This window comes from Parus major, chromosome 11, assembly GCF_001522545.3.
Source record: "Parus major isolate Abel chromosome 11, Parus_major1.1, whole genome shotgun sequence".
In the NCBI taxonomy this organism is placed as follows: Eukaryota; Metazoa; Chordata; class Aves; order Passeriformes; family Paridae; genus Parus; species Parus major.
The window spans coordinates 7,879,477-7,897,324 of record NC_031780.1 but is presented as its reverse complement, the minus strand read 5'-3'; the positions used below and the strand labels follow the sequence as shown (position 1 = coordinate 7,897,324).

The following is a 17,848-nucleotide window of genomic DNA, read 5'->3' as shown; positions in this document are numbered from 1 at the left end:
CCCGCACCCGGCCCGCCGCCCCCGCTGCGGCCGGAGCGGCCCCGCGGGAAGATGAACTACCTGGTGAGTGGGGGTACGGGGGAGGACATGGGGGCATGTGCGGGGACAGGTAGGGCGCAGGGGAACGGCTGCTGGGGGCCCTGTTGGAGGAGGAGGAGGACGACGAGGAGGAAGGCCGCAGCCCCCTCACCGCTCGGCCCAGGCAGGGCCTCTCCTGTGTGGTCGATCCCACTGGCGTGACCTTGGTCGAGCTCCCCCGCTCCGAGGCGGCCAGGCCCAGACCCTGGCGGGTCAGGAAGCTGCGGGACTCGCGGGGGGCCCAGCGGGGCCAGGGGCCTTCCCAGGCCTCCGCCACACCGGGTGGGGCGGCACTGGTGGCGGGCAGGGCCGCGGGACAGCCGGCAGTCCGGCCCCGCCATCCCGGGCGGGCCGCGACCTGTCCGGCCGCCAGGGCCCCGAGCAGCGCTGGCAGGTGCCGCCGTGGCCCGGCTCGGGGACCCCGCGGGGTTGAAGGAGCCCGAGCCTGGCGACGAGTGCCGTGCGATGGCCACGGCCACGGCTGACTCACCGCCCCGGCACTTCCTCCCAGTCGGCGGAGGGAAGGGGCGGGAGAGGCAGAGGAGGCCCCCCGAAACTGGGGAGGCGGAAGGACCCGGCCCCTTCCCAGCACCACCTCTGGGAAGGGTGGGTTCTGCTCCAGCGAAGAATCCCGCGGTGGCTGGAACGGGGAGATCCAGCTGGTGGGAGCTGCGCGGTGAAGCCCCCGGCCCGCGGGGCTCCGTCCCAGTGCTGAGCTGCCGCCCCGCTGTCGCCCGCCGGGATGACGCCCCACCGGCCGGCGGGGCCCGGCTCACCGTCCCGGCGCGGGGCTCTCTTCCAGAACGTGCTAGCCAAGGCGCTGTACGACAACGTGGCCGAGTCCCCGGACGAGCTCTCCTTCCGCAAGGGCGACATCATGACGGTGCTGGAGCGCAACACGCAGGGGCTGGACGGCTGGTGGCTATGTTCGCTCCATGGCCGGCAGGGCATCGTTCCCGGGAACCGCCTCAAGATCCTCGTGGGAATGTACGACAAGAAGCAGCCGCAGCAGCAAGCGCCTGGCCCGGCTCAGGGGCAGGCACCGCCGCAGCCATCGGTACCCCAGCCGACTCTGCCCTTCCACCACCAAGGGGGCTACACCCCGCTGTCACCCGCCTCGCAGTACACATCCATGCACCCTGCTTATGCCCCCCAAGGGGACAATGTCTACCTGATGCCAGTCCCCAACAAGGGACAGCAGGGTCTGTACCCGGGCTCAGCACCCACTGGACAGTTTCCTCCTGCCCCAGCTAAGCAGCCTTCCACCTACCCGAAGCAGGCACCTTCCCACACCTTCCCCAGCCCTGGCCAGGAAATTTACCAGGTGCCCCCCTCCATGGGCCAGGCAGCAGAGGCGTACCCAGGGGGCTCTGCCAGTCCCCCCCAGGATGTCTACCAGGTTCCTCCCTCAGCTGGTCAGGCTCAAGAAATCTACCAGGTGCCACCATCATTGGACATGAGAAGCTGGGAAGGGCACAAGCCCCAGGGAAAGGTAGGATGGGGAGACTGGAGTGGGGAGTGTGTTGTGTTTGTGGGCTGATCTGTGGTCCATGGGTGCGAGTGGGTGGCACAGCTTGGGCTTGGAGCGGGCAGCCTATGTGCCCACTGCTGGGGTTGTGTGGGCATCCTTGCCCACACTGCTGGTACGAGCGGGTGTACTGGGAGAGTCCCTGCAGTGGTGAGGTGCTCCTGTTGGTGTGAGCTACCCCTCTTGGGGCTGGCACAGCATTTAGCACTCTGGTCCTTGTAGTCTCTTGTGTGGGCTCTGCTGGTGTCACCCAGGGCATGGCAGTGTGTCTGGTATGGACACAGAGTGTTGGTAACCCAAGAGCTGTTTTGAGATGCCAGGTTCTGGAGCTGTGGTACCCAGCACAATGCTGTTGTGAGGTTTTGTTCCTCCTTGGAGTACACACAGGAACAGACAGGCAGTGCCAGCATTTCCCGACTGTGCCAGGCAGCCTGCCAGTACTTGCTAGGTACACTGGTGAGGCAAGGGTGAGCCACCAGCCTGTCCCCAGCATGGAGGCTAACGGCTCCATCCCAGACACCAGTGTCCTTGTGGCTCTGCCCCTTCCCTGGCACGTCATCCTGGGGAAGAGGAGTGAGGTGCTTTCAGTATCGTGTTTTCTGGGAAAGCTATTCCAACTTATACCCCTGGGAAGCAGCCAGTGAGGGGAGGGAGCTGCCAAATCACAGTCAGGGCACAAGGAACATCCGAAAAGGAAGAACCAGCCCAACACCTCAGCTCTCCTTGGCACTGGTTGGGCAGGGTTCCATTACCCTCTGGGTTTGTTATTTTCTGCTCTGGTGTCGCCAGACACACATGGAATGACCCACTCAGGCATGGAGCTGTGGGCAGGGATCTCCAGGTGTTGGCAGACCCGGCCCATGCCTGGATCGCCCGTGGCTTTCTGCACGCCAGGGCCGTGCCGGCCGGGCTTTGTCTCTCGCTGAGACTCTATCGCCGCTATAAATAACCGGTGATATCATCCCGTCCCCAGCATCACCGCACACCCGGCCGGGGAGCGCCCTCCCGTGGCACCGGGCAGACCCTAATTCCAGGCAATCCACTACGGAATCCAGCAACTGTCCTCTCTCTGGCCCCATTGCTGGGTTTTGGAGGAATGATGCAGGGTGGGAGATGCTTGGTGGTGCCCACATCATGTCTTTGCCCTATTTCCAGGTGGTGGTGCCCACCCGTGTGGGCCAGGTGTATGTCTACGACTCCCCCAAAGCTGAGCAGGTTGAATATGATTTCCCTCGCCACCTCATCTCCACGGGCTCCCAGGAGATCTATGACGTGCCGCCTGTCCGAGGAGGGGTCCCGAGCCAGTTCAGCCAGGAGGTGAGGTTGCTTCAGGTGTCAAGGGGGAAACTCTGCCCTTAAGAATGGGAGATCATCTATCACAGCCTGAGACCCATACCAGGCTAAATTTCACCCAAAACTGTACTTTATGGACCCCTGTGCTGCTTCTGAGCACCTCTACCTTTCCCATCTGGTCCCTGAGAAGTGGTGGGTGGCCACACCATCTCTGACATACCGTCCTGTGTCCCCTGCTCCAGGTCTATGACACCCCTCCCATGGCAGTGAAGGGTCCCAATGGACAAGACCCAGGGCAGGAGATCTATGATGTTCCCCCCAGCGTGGAGAAGAACCTGCACCAATCTGTAAGTGCTGCTGGGAAGCTCCCAGCTTCTTTGCGTAAGAATGACAAACAGATTTTACAGGGAGAAAAATAATTTACTAGATCAGTTTTACTAATTACTAATTATTTAGTAATTTACTAGATCATCACAGATGTGGTGATGTCCCTGGCACTGGAGGCTTTCAGAATTCCAAGGAATAGGTTGCTGGATGTTCATGTCCAGAAGATGAGGTTGGACCAGATGATCTTTCAAAGTCTCTTCCAACCTGGGCTTCTCTAGGATATTTTGATTCCTGTCCCAGAGGACAGGGGAACCCCTGGGGTGTATGCTTCACCCCAGTGCCCACCCAGTGCCGTCTTGTATGCCCAGTGCTGGCTTTTTCATGCCCTGCAGCTCAGGGAAGCTGGCCTGCATTTCCATGCCTGCCCCAGGCTGGCTCTGCCAGAAGTGCTGACTGCCACTGCTCTGCCCTTGCAGGTGTACGATGTCCCCCCGTCAGTGAGCAAGGATGTGCCGGATGGCCCAGCACGGGAGGAGACCTATGATGTGCCACCCGCCTTTGCCAAGCAGAAAGCCTTCGACCCCTCCCGTCACCCCCTCATCCTGGCCCAGCAGGAGCCCTACTTGCCAGAGGATGTCTATGACGTGCCCCCAGCAGCTGGGAAAGGTGCTCCTGAGCTGCCACTCTCCCACGAGATCTACGATGTTCCCCCCAGCCTCAAGAAGCTGGGGGGATCCACCTTCCCCTCCCAAGAGGTGTACGATGTGCCCCGGGACCTGCACGCCCCAGGCAAGGGCTCTGTGGACACAGAGGGCGAGTACATCTATGATGTCCCACCACAAGTAGACCGCGAGGCCAAGGGCGCTGATGCCAAGCGCCTCTCAGCCTCCAGCACAGGCAGCACCCGCAGCAACATCTCCACATCCTCGCTGGACGTGGTGCCTGTGAAGGAGCCGGCTAAGGGAGCCGGCAAGGAGTTCTCCCTGGACTTGGATGCCGCCATGGAGACACTGGCCAAGCTCCAGAGTGGTGTCAGCAGCGCTGTCTCCTACCTCATGTCCTTTATTAGCACCAACTGGCGCAGCCCCGAGCACATGGAGGTGAACGCTGCCAACATCCGTGGGGCAGCTGAGGGTGTCCGGACGGCCCTCCGGGACCTGCTGGAGTTTGCCCGGGGGGCAGTGGGCAATGCTGCCCAGGCCTCCGACCGCTCCCTCTACACTAAGCTCAGCAAGCAGCTGCAGAAGATGGAGGAGGTCTACCAGGCCCTGGCACGGCATGGCCAGGCGCTGGATGCTTGCCACTGGGCCCCCAGTGCTCTGGCCAGCAGCAAGCCGGGCACAGATGACTTGGAGCACTTCATCATGCACTCACGTGGTGTTCCTGATGACACCAAGCAGTTGGCTTCCTTCCTGCATGGCAATGCCTCCCTTCTCTTCAAACGGACAAAGCCGGTGGTGGAGAGTGGTGGCCATGGGCCCCCTCACCCCTCCGACAAGGCCAGCAGCATCCAGTCACGGCCCCTGCCTTCCCCACCCAAGTTACTGGCCCAGGAGTCGCCTGATGGGCCCTACGAGAACAGTGAGAGCGGCTGGATGGAAGATTATGACTATGTCCATCTCCAGGTGGGCATGGGTATGGGGGCCACTTCCCACAGGGAGTGTTATGTTGGTGGCTTCCTGGCAGAGGGGGATTAGGCAGCTCTGCTTTCACTTATGTTTTGCTCTTACCCTCCAGCTTGAGGGCTGGGTGGACCAGGGTTGTCCCAGGGCAGGTGGGGGCTCTCTGGCAAGGCTGATGTTGCTGACCCCCTTCCATGTCATGCCCCTGCAGGGCAAGGAGGAATTTGAGAAGACCCAGAAGGAGCTGCTGGAGAAAGGCAACATCATCCGGCAGAGCAAGGACCAGCTGGAGCACCAGCAGGTAAGGGCACAGGGGCAGGAAGGTGGGTGCTGCTGCACACAGTGCTTGGGGCACACAGGGCTCCATGTCTTGCTTTTCTTGTAACCTCTGCTGCTGGTCTGACCATAGCCCTCTTCCCTGGTTGTTCCCATGGTGCATTCTACCTTGCCTTCCATATGGAAGTGTTATGCCAGTGAAGAGGGGCATAAGCACCTTGATCCTGGAGAGGAGCCTTGTACAGCTGTCCTGGGGCTGGTGCTGTCCCTCACTGTGTTCCCTGGGGCTGGAGGCAATGGCCACCTGTGCTGGTGACTCCATGGAGGTCAGCAGATGCTGGCTCAGTGGTCACCCTGGCCCACGCCTGTCTCTCCCACAGCTGAAGCAGTTTGAGCGGCTGGAGCAGGAGGTGACGCGCCCCATTGACAACGACCTGTCCAACTGGACCCCCCCCCAGCACTACAGCCCTGCGCGGGGCGGTGGGACACTGTGTCCTGCTGACCGCCAGCTCCTCCTCTTCTACCTGGAGCAGTGTGAGGCCAACCTCACCACGCTCACCAATGCTGTCGATGCCTTCTTCACTGCCGTCAGCACCAACCAACCTCCCAAGATCTTTGTGGCCCACAGCAAGTTTGTCATCCTCAGTGCCCACAAGCTCGTCTTCATTGGGGACACACTGTCCCGCCAAGCCAAGGCCCAGGACGTCCAGCACAAGGTGATGCACTACAGCAACCTCCTCTGTGAGATGCTCAAGGAGATCGTGATGACCACCAAGGCAGCTGCCCTCCACTACCCATCTCCTGCTGCCTCCAAGGACATGGTGGAGCGCGTCAAGGACCTTGCCAACAGCACACAGCAGTTCAGGATGGTGCTGGGCCAGCTGGCAGCCATGTGATGGCCTCAGGGCCACTGTCCCCTCTCTCTGGCCCCCATTCTTCCCCAGACATGCATTTCCCTCCATGCAAGTCCTCTCCGCTCGGTGTAAGCAGACATGTACATAGAGACTCCCATGCACACCGGGGGGCTGGGGCTCTGTGGGAACGGAGGTGAGGGGCTGCAGCCATCATACCCCTTCCCTCTGGCTAGGGGCCAGGAATTGTTTGAACTGTGCCCATAGTGAAGCAAAGCAGGGTGGTGGATCTATGTCCACTCCTTCCCCACTGTCCTCTCTCCATTCAAAACCGGCAGCCAATTCTGGGCTGAAGGGCATGGGGCCATGTCCCTGCTGAGGCAAGGATGTGCCTGGCAATTTGAGATGCTGTGGCTGCTCTGCTCTCTGGAGGACTCTACCGTGTACTCTGGAGAACTCTGCAGTGGCCAGAAGATTCTAATGGTGTGGAAGCCATCCCCTGTGATGAAGGGACAGTGTGACAGAGATGTGTTGTACTGTCCCCTTGTGTGCTGGAGGCTGGGGCTAGGGGTCCCCAGAGGAGTAAGGGGTGGTGGGGAGCTGCTGGGGTGAGAAGGGGCTAACCTGTGCGTTCTCACGTCTTGGGTTGTGCTACAGTACCAGCTGTAACCGAAACGCGAACCGAAATTGGTGCCTTTTGAACACAGGGGAAGCTTCCGCTGGTTCCCGGAGCTACCAAGTGGCAGCCCCTTCCAAAACTTGGCCCCAAGTCCCTCAGCAGTATAAAGATTTGCCTAGAAACACACCTTATCTCCTGGGTTATCTGTATGTGCTGGGGTGAGGGAGTGGCCCTGTGGCAGGGCTGGGGAGGTTGTGTCCTCCTAGAAGATCTCCTAGCCGTTAGAGACTGCTGGTGCGCAGAAGGTTAATGGGGCACAAGGGATGGGCCTAAGAGTCTGGGGGCAAATGAGGGATGGCAGTGCAGGTCAATGGGGTCACATAGGCCCTGAAACAGTGTGGGGTGGGTATTCCTCATAGCACGTCCTCAGGGGCCATTGCCACTGTAGGAGCTATGCGTTTGATGTGGCAGAGAGGATGGTAGCCCCCAACCCCAAGCATTCCTGGTCATGCCTATCCATCCCTTGCAGAACCTCGGGAAGCATGGCACCCTCAGTCCTAGAGGTACCTCTGCTAGTGCCCTGAAATGTAGCAGACCTATGGACACCCCACAATCCACAGCTACTCAAGTGTGTCCTCATCCTGAGCTCTTCCAGTGTTGTTGCCCCATGACCCCCCTCATGCCCACGGTACCAACGGGAAACCAGAGCCCGGTGCCACGCAGGTGCTTATTGAGGGCCTTGCGGGTGACACCGGGCTCCACGGTCACCGAGAAGTCCTCGAGGCTCAGCTCGGCGATGGCGTCCATGCGGCTCAGGTCAAAGCAGACGCCGCCCTGGCACGGGGGCACCCGAAGCTCTGGGCACGGCCGGGCACCGAGAGCCCCTGGGGTGTCAGAGGTGCCGGGGGAGCCGATACCTGCACGGCATTGACGCCTCCTTCCAGGCCGGTACCGGTGCCAAAGGGCACCATGGGCACACGGCAGCGGTGACAGAGGGCTGCCAGCTCCTGCACCTGCCCCACCGCCTGGGGCCACACCACGACGTCTGGGGGGGCACAGCTGGGGGACAGGCAGCACCTCTGACCAACTGCCTTAACCGCTTGACCTTCCCCATGGCCCTTCCCAAACCTGGGACTTGTCACATGCCCCTTCCTCTCCCCATGGCCCCTTTGTCTACCCAAACGTTTCCCACATCCCTTCCCTATGACCCTTCCCCCTCCCGTGGCCCTTCCCCTCCCCAGCCCCCTCCCCAGGGGCCCCAGCTCCAGGGGCACTCACGGGTGCATGGACTCATCGTGGCCGTGCTGCTCCCGCACCGCTGTGGCCGTGGAGACATTGGGGGCCCCAACCACGGCCCTCAGGGTCTCCACGAAGTCAGGGGACAGCGAGGGCTGCGGGGGGCAACAGGGAGGACCCGTCAGGGATGCACTGGGGAGGGTCTGATCGCGGCCACGGGCCAAGGGCACGAGGCCAAGTGGCCACGTCAGGACCCGAGTGCCCTTCGGAGCCCCGGCCCCACCTTGGAGCAGCAGCGGCGGCGGCCCAGGGCTGCCCCCAGCGCCAGCACCCTCCGCAGGGCCATGTCGCGACGGGACAAGAACGGCAACATGGGACCTGCACAGGAGCAGGACATTGCCCTCCCTCGCAGCCCGTCTGGCCCTCCCCCACACTGACACCTTAAGGTGGCTCCAGCCACACGCGAGTGTGTCCCTGGCGGAGGAACCTGGCTCCCACCACTGTCTGTGCTCATGTTCCCATGCTGTGTCCTGCCTGAGCGGAGTCACTGCGTTCACCATGGCCTCTGTCCTCGGCCGGGTGTCCCCGTGCCTGCTCAAGTATCCCCGCAGCTGGTCGGGGGCCACATGTCCCCATGCTCCTCCCCTCCCAGACAGGAGTCCCCATATCCCCCTGCCCATCTGTCCCCATTCCCAATCGGGCGCCTCCCCCCGCCCCCGTCCCTCTCTTCCCATGCGCAGCCAGGTTTCCCTATTCCCAGCCAGGTGTGCCCGAGTCCCCTTGTCCATCTGTCCCCGTTCCCAGCCAGGTGTCCCCATGCCTCTCAGCCTTCCTGGACAGGTGTCCTCATGCCCAGACAACTGACCCCAGCCCGCCGCACGCCCCCATCCTCGGACGGGTGTCACCCCGGCCACCCGCCTGCCCCGCGCCCCGCTCCCGTCCGTCCCGGCACGGTGACAAGGACACAGTTGTGCTCAGCGGGTGGCAGCGTTTATTGCAGGCCTCAGTTGGCCTCCAGGATGGAGTCGATCCAGTCGCGGAGCTTGGTGACGCGGGCGTACACGCCGGGCGTCTGGGGGTCGCAGGTGCTGCTGCCCCAGGAGACGATGCCCACCAGGTTCCAGGCGCCGTCCTTCTGGCACACCAGCGGGCCCCCGGAGTCGCCCTGCACGGGGCAGCGGGTGAGCACCGGGGCGGGGCCCGGCGGCGCCGGGGGCAGCGCGGGGGGCCGGGGGCACGTACCATGCAGGAAGAGGCTCCGTCGGCGCCGGCACAGACCATCACGTCGCGGATGCGGAAGCCCCAGAACTCCTTGCACTGGGTGTTGGTGAGCAGGGGCAGAGCCGCCTGCTGCAGCACCGCCGGCGTATGCGAGGCTGCGGGGAGCGGGGGGCGTCAGCGCCGGCACCGGCACCGGCACCCGCAACGGGGAAAGGCCCGGCACGGGGATGGGGGGACGAGGAGCACGGGACCGCGATGATGGTGGAGATGGGGACAGGGCCGGGGATTGGCGATGGGGATGAGGAATGGGACTGGGATGAAGATGGGCGTACGGGAATGGCTTGGGGATTCAGATGGGGATGGGGATCTGGACGGGACATCAGCATGAGCATTATGATTCAAATGAGGACAGGGACTGACCATATGGATGAGGAAGGGGACGGGGATTTGGACGAGGCAGGGGACAGGAATGGGGATGGGGACGAGAAAGCGCAGTTACCGGTGGAGTCAGTGAGTCCCCAGCCAGTGGTGACGCAGGTCATCCCCCCCGGGAATTCATCGGTGGCCTTGGGCAGGCAGACGGGGGACACGCGATCCGACAGCTGCGCCGGAGTGGCCAGTTTGATCAGGGTGATGTCGTCGTGGATGGTCAGCATGTTGAACTTGGGGTTCTTGAAGACCTAAAGCAGGCAGCACCGCTCTCAGCACCTGCACCCCCTGCCAGGGTGCCGGGCACCGGGCACTCCACGGGGATCAGCAGGGACCTCGGGGACCAAAGGGGACCTCGGGGATTGCTCCTGTGGGTCCCGTGATGGCAGGGTGCCCGAGTTGCAGAGCCCAGTCCCTGGGACGCAGGGGAGCAGGGACGCCCCAGGTCACATCCCCTGCGGGGATGAAGTGGACCCTGAGGCCCGAACCCCTATCCCGTGGGAGTTCCTGGGAACATCGGGACATCCAGGGGACCTGACCTGAAGGATGAGTGGGAGCAGGGACACCCCACCCCAGGGGATGTGGGACACCGTGGACACCCCAAGGAACCATGACCACCCTCAGGATAAGGGGAACCGGGGACTCCTCAGGAGCACAAACCCCAGGACAAGGGGAGCCCGGACAGCAGCCGCCAGGCCGCCTGTGGCGGCCGTGGGATCCCACAGGCACACGGACCCCGCCCCGGAGGTACCTTCTCGATTTTCAGTTTCTGCTGATCAGGGCCGGGTGCGTCCTGGTCGTAGGCGCCCACCACCACGGTGTCGGTTTTCCTGGGCACAGGCAGGCACTGTGAGCACGGGGCGCCGGCACGGAGACACGGCCTTCCCTGGGCACCCCGTGCCCGTGCCCAGCCCCGGCCCGGCGGGCAGCACAGCCCGTGCCTACCTGACGCCGCAGTGGGCAGCGGTGACCACCCAGTTCTCGCTGATCAGGGAGCCGCCGCAGAAGTGGAAGCCGTCGTAGCGCTGGCGGGGAGAGCTGCCCTCAGCACCCGGCACCGCCGCCGGCACCGCGGCCGGCGTGCTCCGTGCCCGGCCGCCCACACGGCACCCACCCCTGCCCCCGGCCCGCCTCGGGCTCTCACCTGGAGGGACACCTGCCACGGCCAGGACCCCGGCACCGCCGGCTCGCCGTTGACAATGCGGGTGTAGCCACGGATGACGGGTGGGATGGCGGGCACGCCGCAGTCTGCGGGGCACAGGCGGCCGTGGGACGGCGGCTCCGGCCAGCCCGGCCCCGGGTCCCCTCCCCACCACTGCCGGCCGCCCGAGCCCCGAGCCCGCCCCGCCAAGCCCCACGACCCCACGAACCCTCAGGGAGAGCGGCACGGGCAAAGCCCGCCAGCGCCAGGCAGCTCAACACCCACAGCAGAGCCATTGCCAACTTGTGAGGACGGTCTGCCTGGCACCCGCTGGCTCTTATATGCGCCCCTGGGCACCTCCCCGCTGCCGCTGGCCTTGCCACCGTGGCCTTGGGAGATAGCGTGGCACCTGCTATGGTGCTACTGGCATATTGCCAGCCCTGGAATCTTCTTCTCACCCATCTCTGTGAGTACCAGGCACCTGGACCTCTGGATCAACAGGGACCTTGTTGGGTGGCAACCTGAAAAGGCTCTGCACACCCAGCCTTAGGTGAACTCCATGATCCTTCCAAATGGCACCGCTCCATGACAAAAAGAGCAGGTAGCCCAGAAAACCCCACCATCCCTTTGGCTACAAGTGCAGCAGCCTGAGCAGAATGTCAAGGGAGGGGATCCTGTTCCTCTATTCCACCGTGCTTAAACCATGCATGCAGTGCTGTGTCCAGCTTTGAGACCTCAATTATGAATGATATGGGGCAACTGGAATGATTCCAAGGATATCTAGAAGCCAGCACTTTCTCCAGGCCAGTGCTGTCCCACAGCCATAGTCAAGCACAGTGGCTTCAGGTGCCATGCTCCCAGGCCATGTCCTTGAGCTGCACCAAGTGCCACGCTATCTCCCAAGGCCACGGTGGCAAGGCCAGCGGCAGCGGGGAGGTGCCCAGGGGCGCATATAAGAGCCAGCGGGTGCCAGGCAGACCGTCCTCACAAGTTGGCAATGGCTCTGCTGTGGGTGTTGAGCTGCCTGGCGCTGGCGGGCTTTGCCCGTGCCGCTCTCCCTGAGGGTTCGTGGGGTCGTGGGGCTTGGCGGGGCGGGCTCGGGGCTCGGGCGGCCGGCAGTGGTGGGGAGGGGACCCGGGGCCGGGCTGGCCGGAGCCGCCGTCCCACGGCCGCCTGTGCCCCGCAGACTGCGGCGTGCCCGCCATCCCACCCGTCATCCGTGGCTACACCCGCATTGTCAACGGCGAGCCGGCGGTGCCGGGGTCCTGGCCGTGGCAGGTGTCCCTCCAGGTGAGAGCCCGAGGCGGGCCGGGGGCAGGGGTGGGTGCCGTGTGGGCGGCCGGGCACGGAGCACGCCGGCCGCGGTGCCGGCGGCGGTGCCGGGTGCTGAGGGCAGCTCTCCCCGCCAGCGCTACGACGGCTTCCACTTCTGCGGCGGCTCCCTGATCAGCGAGAACTGGGTGGTCACCGCTGCCCACTGCGGCGTCAGGTAGGCACGGGCTGTGCTGCCCGCCGGGCCGGGGCTGGGCACGGGCACGGGGTGCCCAGGGAAGGCCGTGTCTCCGTGCCGGCGCCCCGTGCTCACAGTGCCTGCCTGTGCCCAGGAAAACCGACACCGTGGTGGTGGGCGCCTACGACCAGGACGCACCCGGCCCTGATCAGCAGAAACTGAAAATCGAGAAGGTACCTCCGGGGCGGGGTCCGTGTGCCTGTGGGATCCCACGGCCGCCACAGGCGGCCTGGCGGCTGCTGTCCGGGCTCCCCTTGTCCTGGGGTTTGTGCTCCTGAGGAGTCCCCGGTTCCCCTTATCCTGAGGGTGGTCATGGTTCCTTGGGGTGTCCACGGTGTCCCACATCCCCTGGGGTGGGGTGTCCCTGCTCCCACTCATCCTTCAGGTCAGGTCCCCTGGATGTCCCGATGTTCCCAGGAACTCCCACGGGATAGGGGTTCGGGCCTCAGGGTCCACTTCATCCCCGCAGGGGATGTGACCTGGGGCGTCCCTGCTCCCCTGCGTCCCAGGGACTGGGCTCTGCAACTCGGGCACCCTGCCATCACGGGACCCACAGGAGCAATCCCCGAGGTCCCCTTTGGTCCCCGAGGTCCCTGCTGATCCCCGTGGAGTGCCCGGTGCCCGGCACCCTGGCAGGGGGTGCAGGTGCTGAGAGCGGTGCTGCCTGCTTTAGGTCTTCAAGAACCCCAAGTTCAACATGCTGACCATCCACGACGACATCACCCTGATCAAACTGGCCACTCCGGCGCAGCTGTCGGATCGCGTGTCCCCCGTCTGCCTGCCCAAGGCCACCGATGAATTCCCGGGGGGGATGACCTGCGTCACCACTGGCTGGGGACTCACTGACTCCACCGGTAACTGCGCTTTCTCGTCCCCATCCCCATTCCTGTCCCCTGCCTCGTCCAAATCCCCGTCCCCTTCCTCATCCATATGGTCAGTCCCTGTCCTCATTTGAATCATAATGCTCATGCTGATGTCCCGTCCAGATCCCCATCCCCATCTGAATCCCCAAGCCATTCCCGTACGCCCATCTTCATCCCAGTCCCATTCCTCATCCCCATCGCCAATCCCCGGCCCTGTCCCCATCTCCACCATCATCGCGGTCCCGTGCTCCTCGTCCCCCCATCCCCGTGCCGGGCCTTTCCCCGTTGCGGGTGCCCGTGCCGGTGCCGGCGCTGACGCCCCCCGCTCCCCGCAGCCTCGCATACGCCGGCGGTGCTGCAGCAGGCGGCTCTGCCCCTGCTCACCAACACCCAGTGCAAGGAGTTCTGGGGCTTCCGCATCCGCGACGTGATGGTCTGTGCCGGCGCCGACGGAGCCTCTTCCTGCATGGTACGTGCCCCCGGCCCCCCGCGCTGCCCCCGGCGCCGCCGGGCCCCGCCCCGGTGCTCACCCGCTGCCCCGTGCAGGGCGACTCCGGGGGCCCGCTGGTGTGCCAGAAGGACGGCGCCTGGAACCTGGTGGGCATCGTCTCCTGGGGCAGCAGCACCTGCGACCCCCAGACGCCCGGCGTGTACGCCCGCGTCACCAAGCTCCGCGACTGGATCGACTCCATCCTGGAGGCCAACTGAGGCCTGCAATAAACGCTGCCACCCGCTGAGCACAACTGTGTCCTTGTCACCGTGCCGGGACGGACGGGAGCGGGGCGCGGGGCAGGCGGGTGGCCGGGGTGACACCCGTCCGAGGATGGGGGCGTGCGGCGGGCTGGGGTCAGTTGTCTGGGCATGAGGACACCTGTCCAGGAAGGCTGAGAGGCATGGGGACACCTGGCTGGGAACGGGGACAGATGGACAAGGGGACTCGGGCACACCTGGCTGGGAATAGGGAAACCTGGCTGCGCATGGGAAGAGAGGGACGGGGGCGGGGGGAGGCGCCCGATTGGGAATGGGGACAGATGGGCAGGGGGATATGGGGACTCCTGTCTGGGAGGGGAGGAGCATGGGGACATGTGGCCCCCGACCAGCTGCGGGGATACTTGAGCAGGCACGGGGACACCCGGCCGAGGACAGAGGCCATGGTGAACGCAGTGACTCCGCTCAGGCAGGACACAGCATGGGAACATGAGCACAGACAGTGGTGGGAGCCAGGTTCCTCCGCCAGGGACACACTCGCGTGTGGCTGGAGCCACCTTAAGGTGTCAGTGTGGGGGAGGGCCAGACGGGCTGCGAGGGAGGGCAATGTCCTGCTCCTGTGCAGGTCCCATGTTGCCGTTCTTGTCCCGTCGCGACATGGCCCTGCGGAGGGTGCTGGCGCTGGGGGCAGCCCTGGGCCGCCGCCGCTGCTGCTCCAAGGTGGGGCCGGGGCTCCGAAGGGCACTCGGGTCCTGACGTGGCCACTTGGCCTCGTGCCCTTGGCCCGTGGCCGCGATCAGACCCTCCCCAGTGCATCCCTGACGGGTCCTCCCTGTTGCCCCCCGCAGCCCTCGCTGTCCCCTGACTTCGTGGAGACCCTGAGGGCCGTGGTTGGGGCCCCCAATGTCTCCACAGCCACAGCGGTGCGGGAGCAGCACGGCCACGATGAGTCCATGCACCCGTGAGTGCCCCTGGAGCTGGGGCCCCTGGGGAGGGGGCTGGGGAGGGGAAGAGCCACGGGAGGGGGAAGGGTCATAGGGAAGGGATGTGGGAAACGTTTGGGTAGACAAAGGGGCCATGGGGAGAGGAAGGGGCATGTGACAAGTCCCAGGTTTGGGAAGGGCCATGGGGAAGGTGAAGAGGTTAAGGCAGTTGGTCAGAGGTGCTGCCTGTCCCCCAGCTGTGCCCCCCCAGACGTCGTGGTGTGGCCCCAGGCGGTGGGGCAGGTGCAGGAGCTGGCAGCCCTCTGTCACCGCTGCCGTGTGCCCATGGTGCCCTTTGGCACCGGTACCGGCCTGGAAGGAGGCGTCAATGCCGTGCAGGTATTGGCTCCCCCGGCACCTCTGACACCCCAGGGGCTCTCGGTGCCCGGCCGTGCCCAGAGCTTCGGGTGCCCCCGTGCCAGGGCGGCGTCTGCTTTGACCTGAGCCGCATGGACGCCATCGCCGAGCTGAGCCTCGAGGACTTCTCGGTGACCGTGGAGCCCGGTGTCACCCGCAAGGCCCTCAATAAGCACCTGCGTGGCACCGGGCTCTGGTTTCCCGTTGGTACCGTGGGCATGAGGGGGGTCATGGGGCTGTGCATGATAGCTCTGGAGGTGCTGGGGATTTCTGTAGGTCTGGGCATGTTGGGCGTGTTGGGGTGGTGTCTGCAGGGGTACCCATGCAAATAGAAGTGCCATGGCTCTATTGGTTTTGGGGATGCCTATAGTTTTGTTGTGGCTGAGGTCCTAGTGGTGTCCATGTGGGAGTGGACACCATCCCCAGCTGCCTCCCCTGCCCATCCCCTGCTCGCAGATCCTGGGGCGGACGCCTCTCTGTGTGGCATGGCAGCCACGGGCGCCTCGGGCACCAACGCGGTGCGCTACGGCACCATGCGCCCCAACGTGCTCAACCTGCGCGTGGTGCTGCCGGACGGGCGCCTGCTGCACACCGCCGGCCCCGGGCGCCAGCCCAGGTGGGCACCGGGAGGCCTGGGGGCTGCACTGGGTGGCTCTGTGCCATGAGGGTGCCGCTCACCAGCTCTGCGCAGGAAGCGGGCGGCCGGCTACGACCTGACCTCGCTCTTCGTGGGCTCTGAGGGCACTCTGGGCTTCCTGACTCAGGCCACGCTGCGCCTGCACCCGCTGCCTGAGGCCACTGCTGTCACTGTCACCTCCTTCCCCAGCGTGGGGGCGGCTGTGGCTTGCACCGTCCATGTGCTGCAGGCTGCCGTGCCTGTGGCCCGCATTGGTGAGTGCCCGTGGCCAGAGCTGGGGATCCAGGTGCCAGTGGTAGAGCTCAACACTGCCTCCTCCCACCCAGAGTTTCTGGATGAGGTGATGGCAGATGCCTGTGGCCGCTTCAGTGGGATGGGGCTGCCAGCAGCAGCCACGCTCCTCCTGGAGCTGCACGGCTCCCGGCGTAGCCTGGCTGAGCAGCAGCAGCAGACAGGTATGGCTTGGAACAGGGAGGAGGAGAGGGTGTCTGGGGCTGGGGGCTCTGAAGTGAAACATGGTGCTGGGGGACCATGATGTGGGGTGAGTGATGGATGTCCAGGACATGGGACAGTGGGACCAGGCATGTCCTGGGGTGAGGGATGGATGCCCAGGGCTGGGTGGGGATTTGAAACCTTGAGGTCATCAGGACGAGGGACAAATGCCCAGAGCCTAGAATTGGGGGACTGGAGTCATGGATGCCTGCCTATGGATAGGGGATGGGAGATGAGGGGTGTTATGGGGAGAGGGATAGGTGCCCAGGACCATGGAGAGGGGACCAGCAATGGATGCTTGGGATGGGGACTGGGAAGACACTAGGGTGAGGGATATGTGTGTATGCTGGGGATCTGCTGAGAGGCTCATAGACATGGGATGGGGGGACCAGGGGCATCACAGGATGGTGGACAGGGACCCAGGGATAGGGGTGGAGGGACCAGGAGTATCCCAGGATGTGGGATAGGTGCCCAGGATGGGCACTGGAGGTCCTGGGTGAGGGCTGGGTGAGGGCTGGGGGTGCTGTGGGTCCTGTCCCAGAGCTCCTGGTCACCGTCAGAGGAGATTGTGCGACAGAACGGTGGCTCCAGCCTGGCCTGGGCGGAGGGGCTGGAGGAGCGTGAGCAGCTCTGGTCCATGCGCCACAATGCCTGGTACGCTGCCCTGGCGCTGCGGCCCGGCTGCCAGGTGAGGCACGAGGATGGGGGCGATGGCATCACCCATGGTGCTGTGAGTGCCACAGCTCTCCCCTCCCTGGGCCAGGGCTACTCCACAGACGTCTGTGTGCCCATCTCCCGCCTGCCTGACGTGGTGGTGGAGACCAAGCAGGACCTGCAGGCCTCCGGCCTCACCGGTCAGCAGGGCGGGGACAGAGAGGGTTGGGGGTCACCACTGTCCATGCCACACTTCACCTGACCCATGACATTGCAGGACCCATGGTGGGACATGTGGGCGATGGCAACTTCCACTGCATCCTCGTCTTCAACTCCCACGACCCGGAGGAGGCCCAGCGCGTCCACGCCTTCACCCAGCGCCTGGGCAGGTGGGGCCAAGGTACTCTGGGGGCCGGGGCTGGATGGACAGATGTCCCCATCCCCTGTCCCTCCCTGTCCCACAGGCGGGCAATGGCAGCAGGGGGCACCTGCACCGGGGAGCACGGCGTGGGGCTGGGCAAGCGAGCGCTGCTGCAGGAGGAGCTGGGCCAGGAGGGCCTGGACACCCTGCGCTCCATCAAGGCTGCACTCGACCCCCACAACCTCATGAACCCTGGCAAGGTGCTCTGAGGGGGAGCTGAATTGGCAGTGAGGAGCCTCAGCCCCTGGAGTCAGGGCCAGGGTGGCATGCTGCTCTGCAGTGCCACTGTATGTGTCCCCTTACAAATCCCTTCATCCCCACTTCTGGGGGTCAGGGATCCTCATACCCCCAATAAACCCTTTGGACTCACACTGTCCATGTGCTGTGAAGTTGTTTAGGGGGACAGGACCCCCCAGCCCCTTCCCAGGAGGCCCCTGTCCCAGAAAACAGACACAGCGCAGGGCATCGTCAGGGTCCCACTTCAGCACTGCCAGTGCCAGGTGAGGCTCTGTGGGACCTGCCAAGCACTACTGTGGCCATCCCCACATGGCAGGCTCCAGCACCCCACTGGCATCATCTGCTTCACCAAGAAAGCCAGTGAA

At 64.5% G+C, this 17,848-nt stretch overlaps 5 protein-coding genes across 9 annotated transcripts; 3 read left to right on the top strand and 2 right to left on the bottom strand.

Moving 5' to 3' along the window:
- Positions 1–6: 6 nt before the first annotated feature.
- BCAR1 (BCAR1 scaffold protein, Cas family member) lies at positions 7–6,780 on the top strand. 2 transcript variants are annotated; one of them, XM_015640034.1, is made up of 7 exons: positions 7–63; positions 881–1,570; positions 2,762–2,923; positions 3,142–3,246; positions 3,703–4,851; positions 5,060–5,149; positions 5,505–6,780. In XM_015640034.1, the coding sequence occupies exons 1-7, from the start codon at positions 52–54 to the stop codon at positions 6,018–6,020; spliced, it is 2,724 nt and encodes a 907-aa protein (XP_015495520.1). In that variant the 5' UTR covers positions 7–51; the 3' UTR covers positions 6,021–6,780. The 2 variants fall into 2 exon arrangements, with proteins under 2 accessions (XP_015495520.1, XP_015495519.1); XM_015640033.3 differs by lacking the exon at positions 7–63 and having other exon boundaries at positions 674–1,570.
- Positions 6,781–7,219: 439 nt separating this feature from the next.
- Positions 7,220–8,446, bottom strand: LOC107209877 (probable D-lactate dehydrogenase, mitochondrial). 2 transcript variants are annotated; one of them, XM_015640039.3, is made up of 4 exons: positions 8,271–8,446; positions 7,873–7,985; positions 7,512–7,653; positions 7,220–7,428 (listed from the first exon to the last, which is right to left on the bottom strand). In XM_015640039.3, the coding sequence occupies exons 1-4, from the start codon at positions 8,388–8,390 to the stop codon at positions 7,231–7,233; spliced, it is 573 nt and encodes a 190-aa protein (XP_015495525.1). In that variant the 5' UTR covers positions 8,391–8,446; the 3' UTR covers positions 7,220–7,230. The 2 variants fall into 2 exon arrangements, with proteins under 2 accessions (XP_015495525.1, XP_015495526.1); XM_015640040.3 differs by lacking the exon at positions 8,271–8,446 and adding an exon at positions 8,114–8,257.
- A 352-nt stretch (positions 8,447–8,798) lies between these two features.
- LOC107209878 (chymotrypsinogen 2-like) lies at positions 8,799–10,964 on the bottom strand. Its single transcript, XM_015640041.1, has 7 exons — positions 10,851–10,964; positions 10,625–10,728; positions 10,426–10,505; positions 10,232–10,310; positions 9,551–9,731; positions 9,073–9,206; positions 8,799–8,995 (listed from the first exon to the last, which is right to left on the bottom strand). Exons 1-7 carry the CDS (start codon positions 10,915–10,917, stop codon positions 8,834–8,836), a joined length of 807 nt encoding a protein of 268 aa, XP_015495527.1. The 5' UTR covers positions 10,918–10,964; the 3' UTR covers positions 8,799–8,833.
- A 607-nt stretch (positions 10,965–11,571) lies between these two features.
- LOC107209879 (chymotrypsinogen 2-like) lies at positions 11,572–13,737 on the top strand. Its single transcript, XM_015640042.1, has 7 exons — positions 11,572–11,685; positions 11,808–11,911; positions 12,031–12,110; positions 12,226–12,304; positions 12,805–12,985; positions 13,330–13,463; positions 13,541–13,737. Exons 1-7 carry the CDS (start codon positions 11,619–11,621, stop codon positions 13,700–13,702), a joined length of 807 nt encoding a protein of 268 aa, XP_015495528.1. The 5' UTR covers positions 11,572–11,618; the 3' UTR covers positions 13,703–13,737.
- A 363-nt stretch (positions 13,738–14,100) lies between these two features.
- LDHD (lactate dehydrogenase D) lies at positions 14,101–17,617 on the top strand. Of its 3 annotated transcripts, none has more exons than XM_015640036.3 (11): positions 14,101–14,265; positions 14,551–14,663; positions 14,883–15,024; positions 15,108–15,249; positions 15,499–15,658; positions 15,734–15,933; positions 16,006–16,134; positions 16,732–16,859; positions 16,935–17,025; positions 17,103–17,214; positions 17,290–17,617. In XM_015640036.3, exons 1-11 carry the CDS (start codon positions 14,146–14,148, stop codon positions 17,453–17,455), a joined length of 1,503 nt encoding a protein of 500 aa, XP_015495522.1. In that variant the 5' UTR covers positions 14,101–14,145; the 3' UTR covers positions 17,456–17,617. The 3 variants fall into 3 exon arrangements, with proteins under 3 accessions (XP_015495522.1, XP_015495523.1, XP_015495524.1); XM_015640038.3 differs by lacking the exon at positions 14,101–14,265 and adding an exon at positions 14,291–14,422; XM_015640037.3 differs by lacking the exon at positions 15,499–15,658 and having other exon boundaries at positions 15,724–15,933.
- Positions 17,618–17,848: the final 231 nt, after the last annotated feature.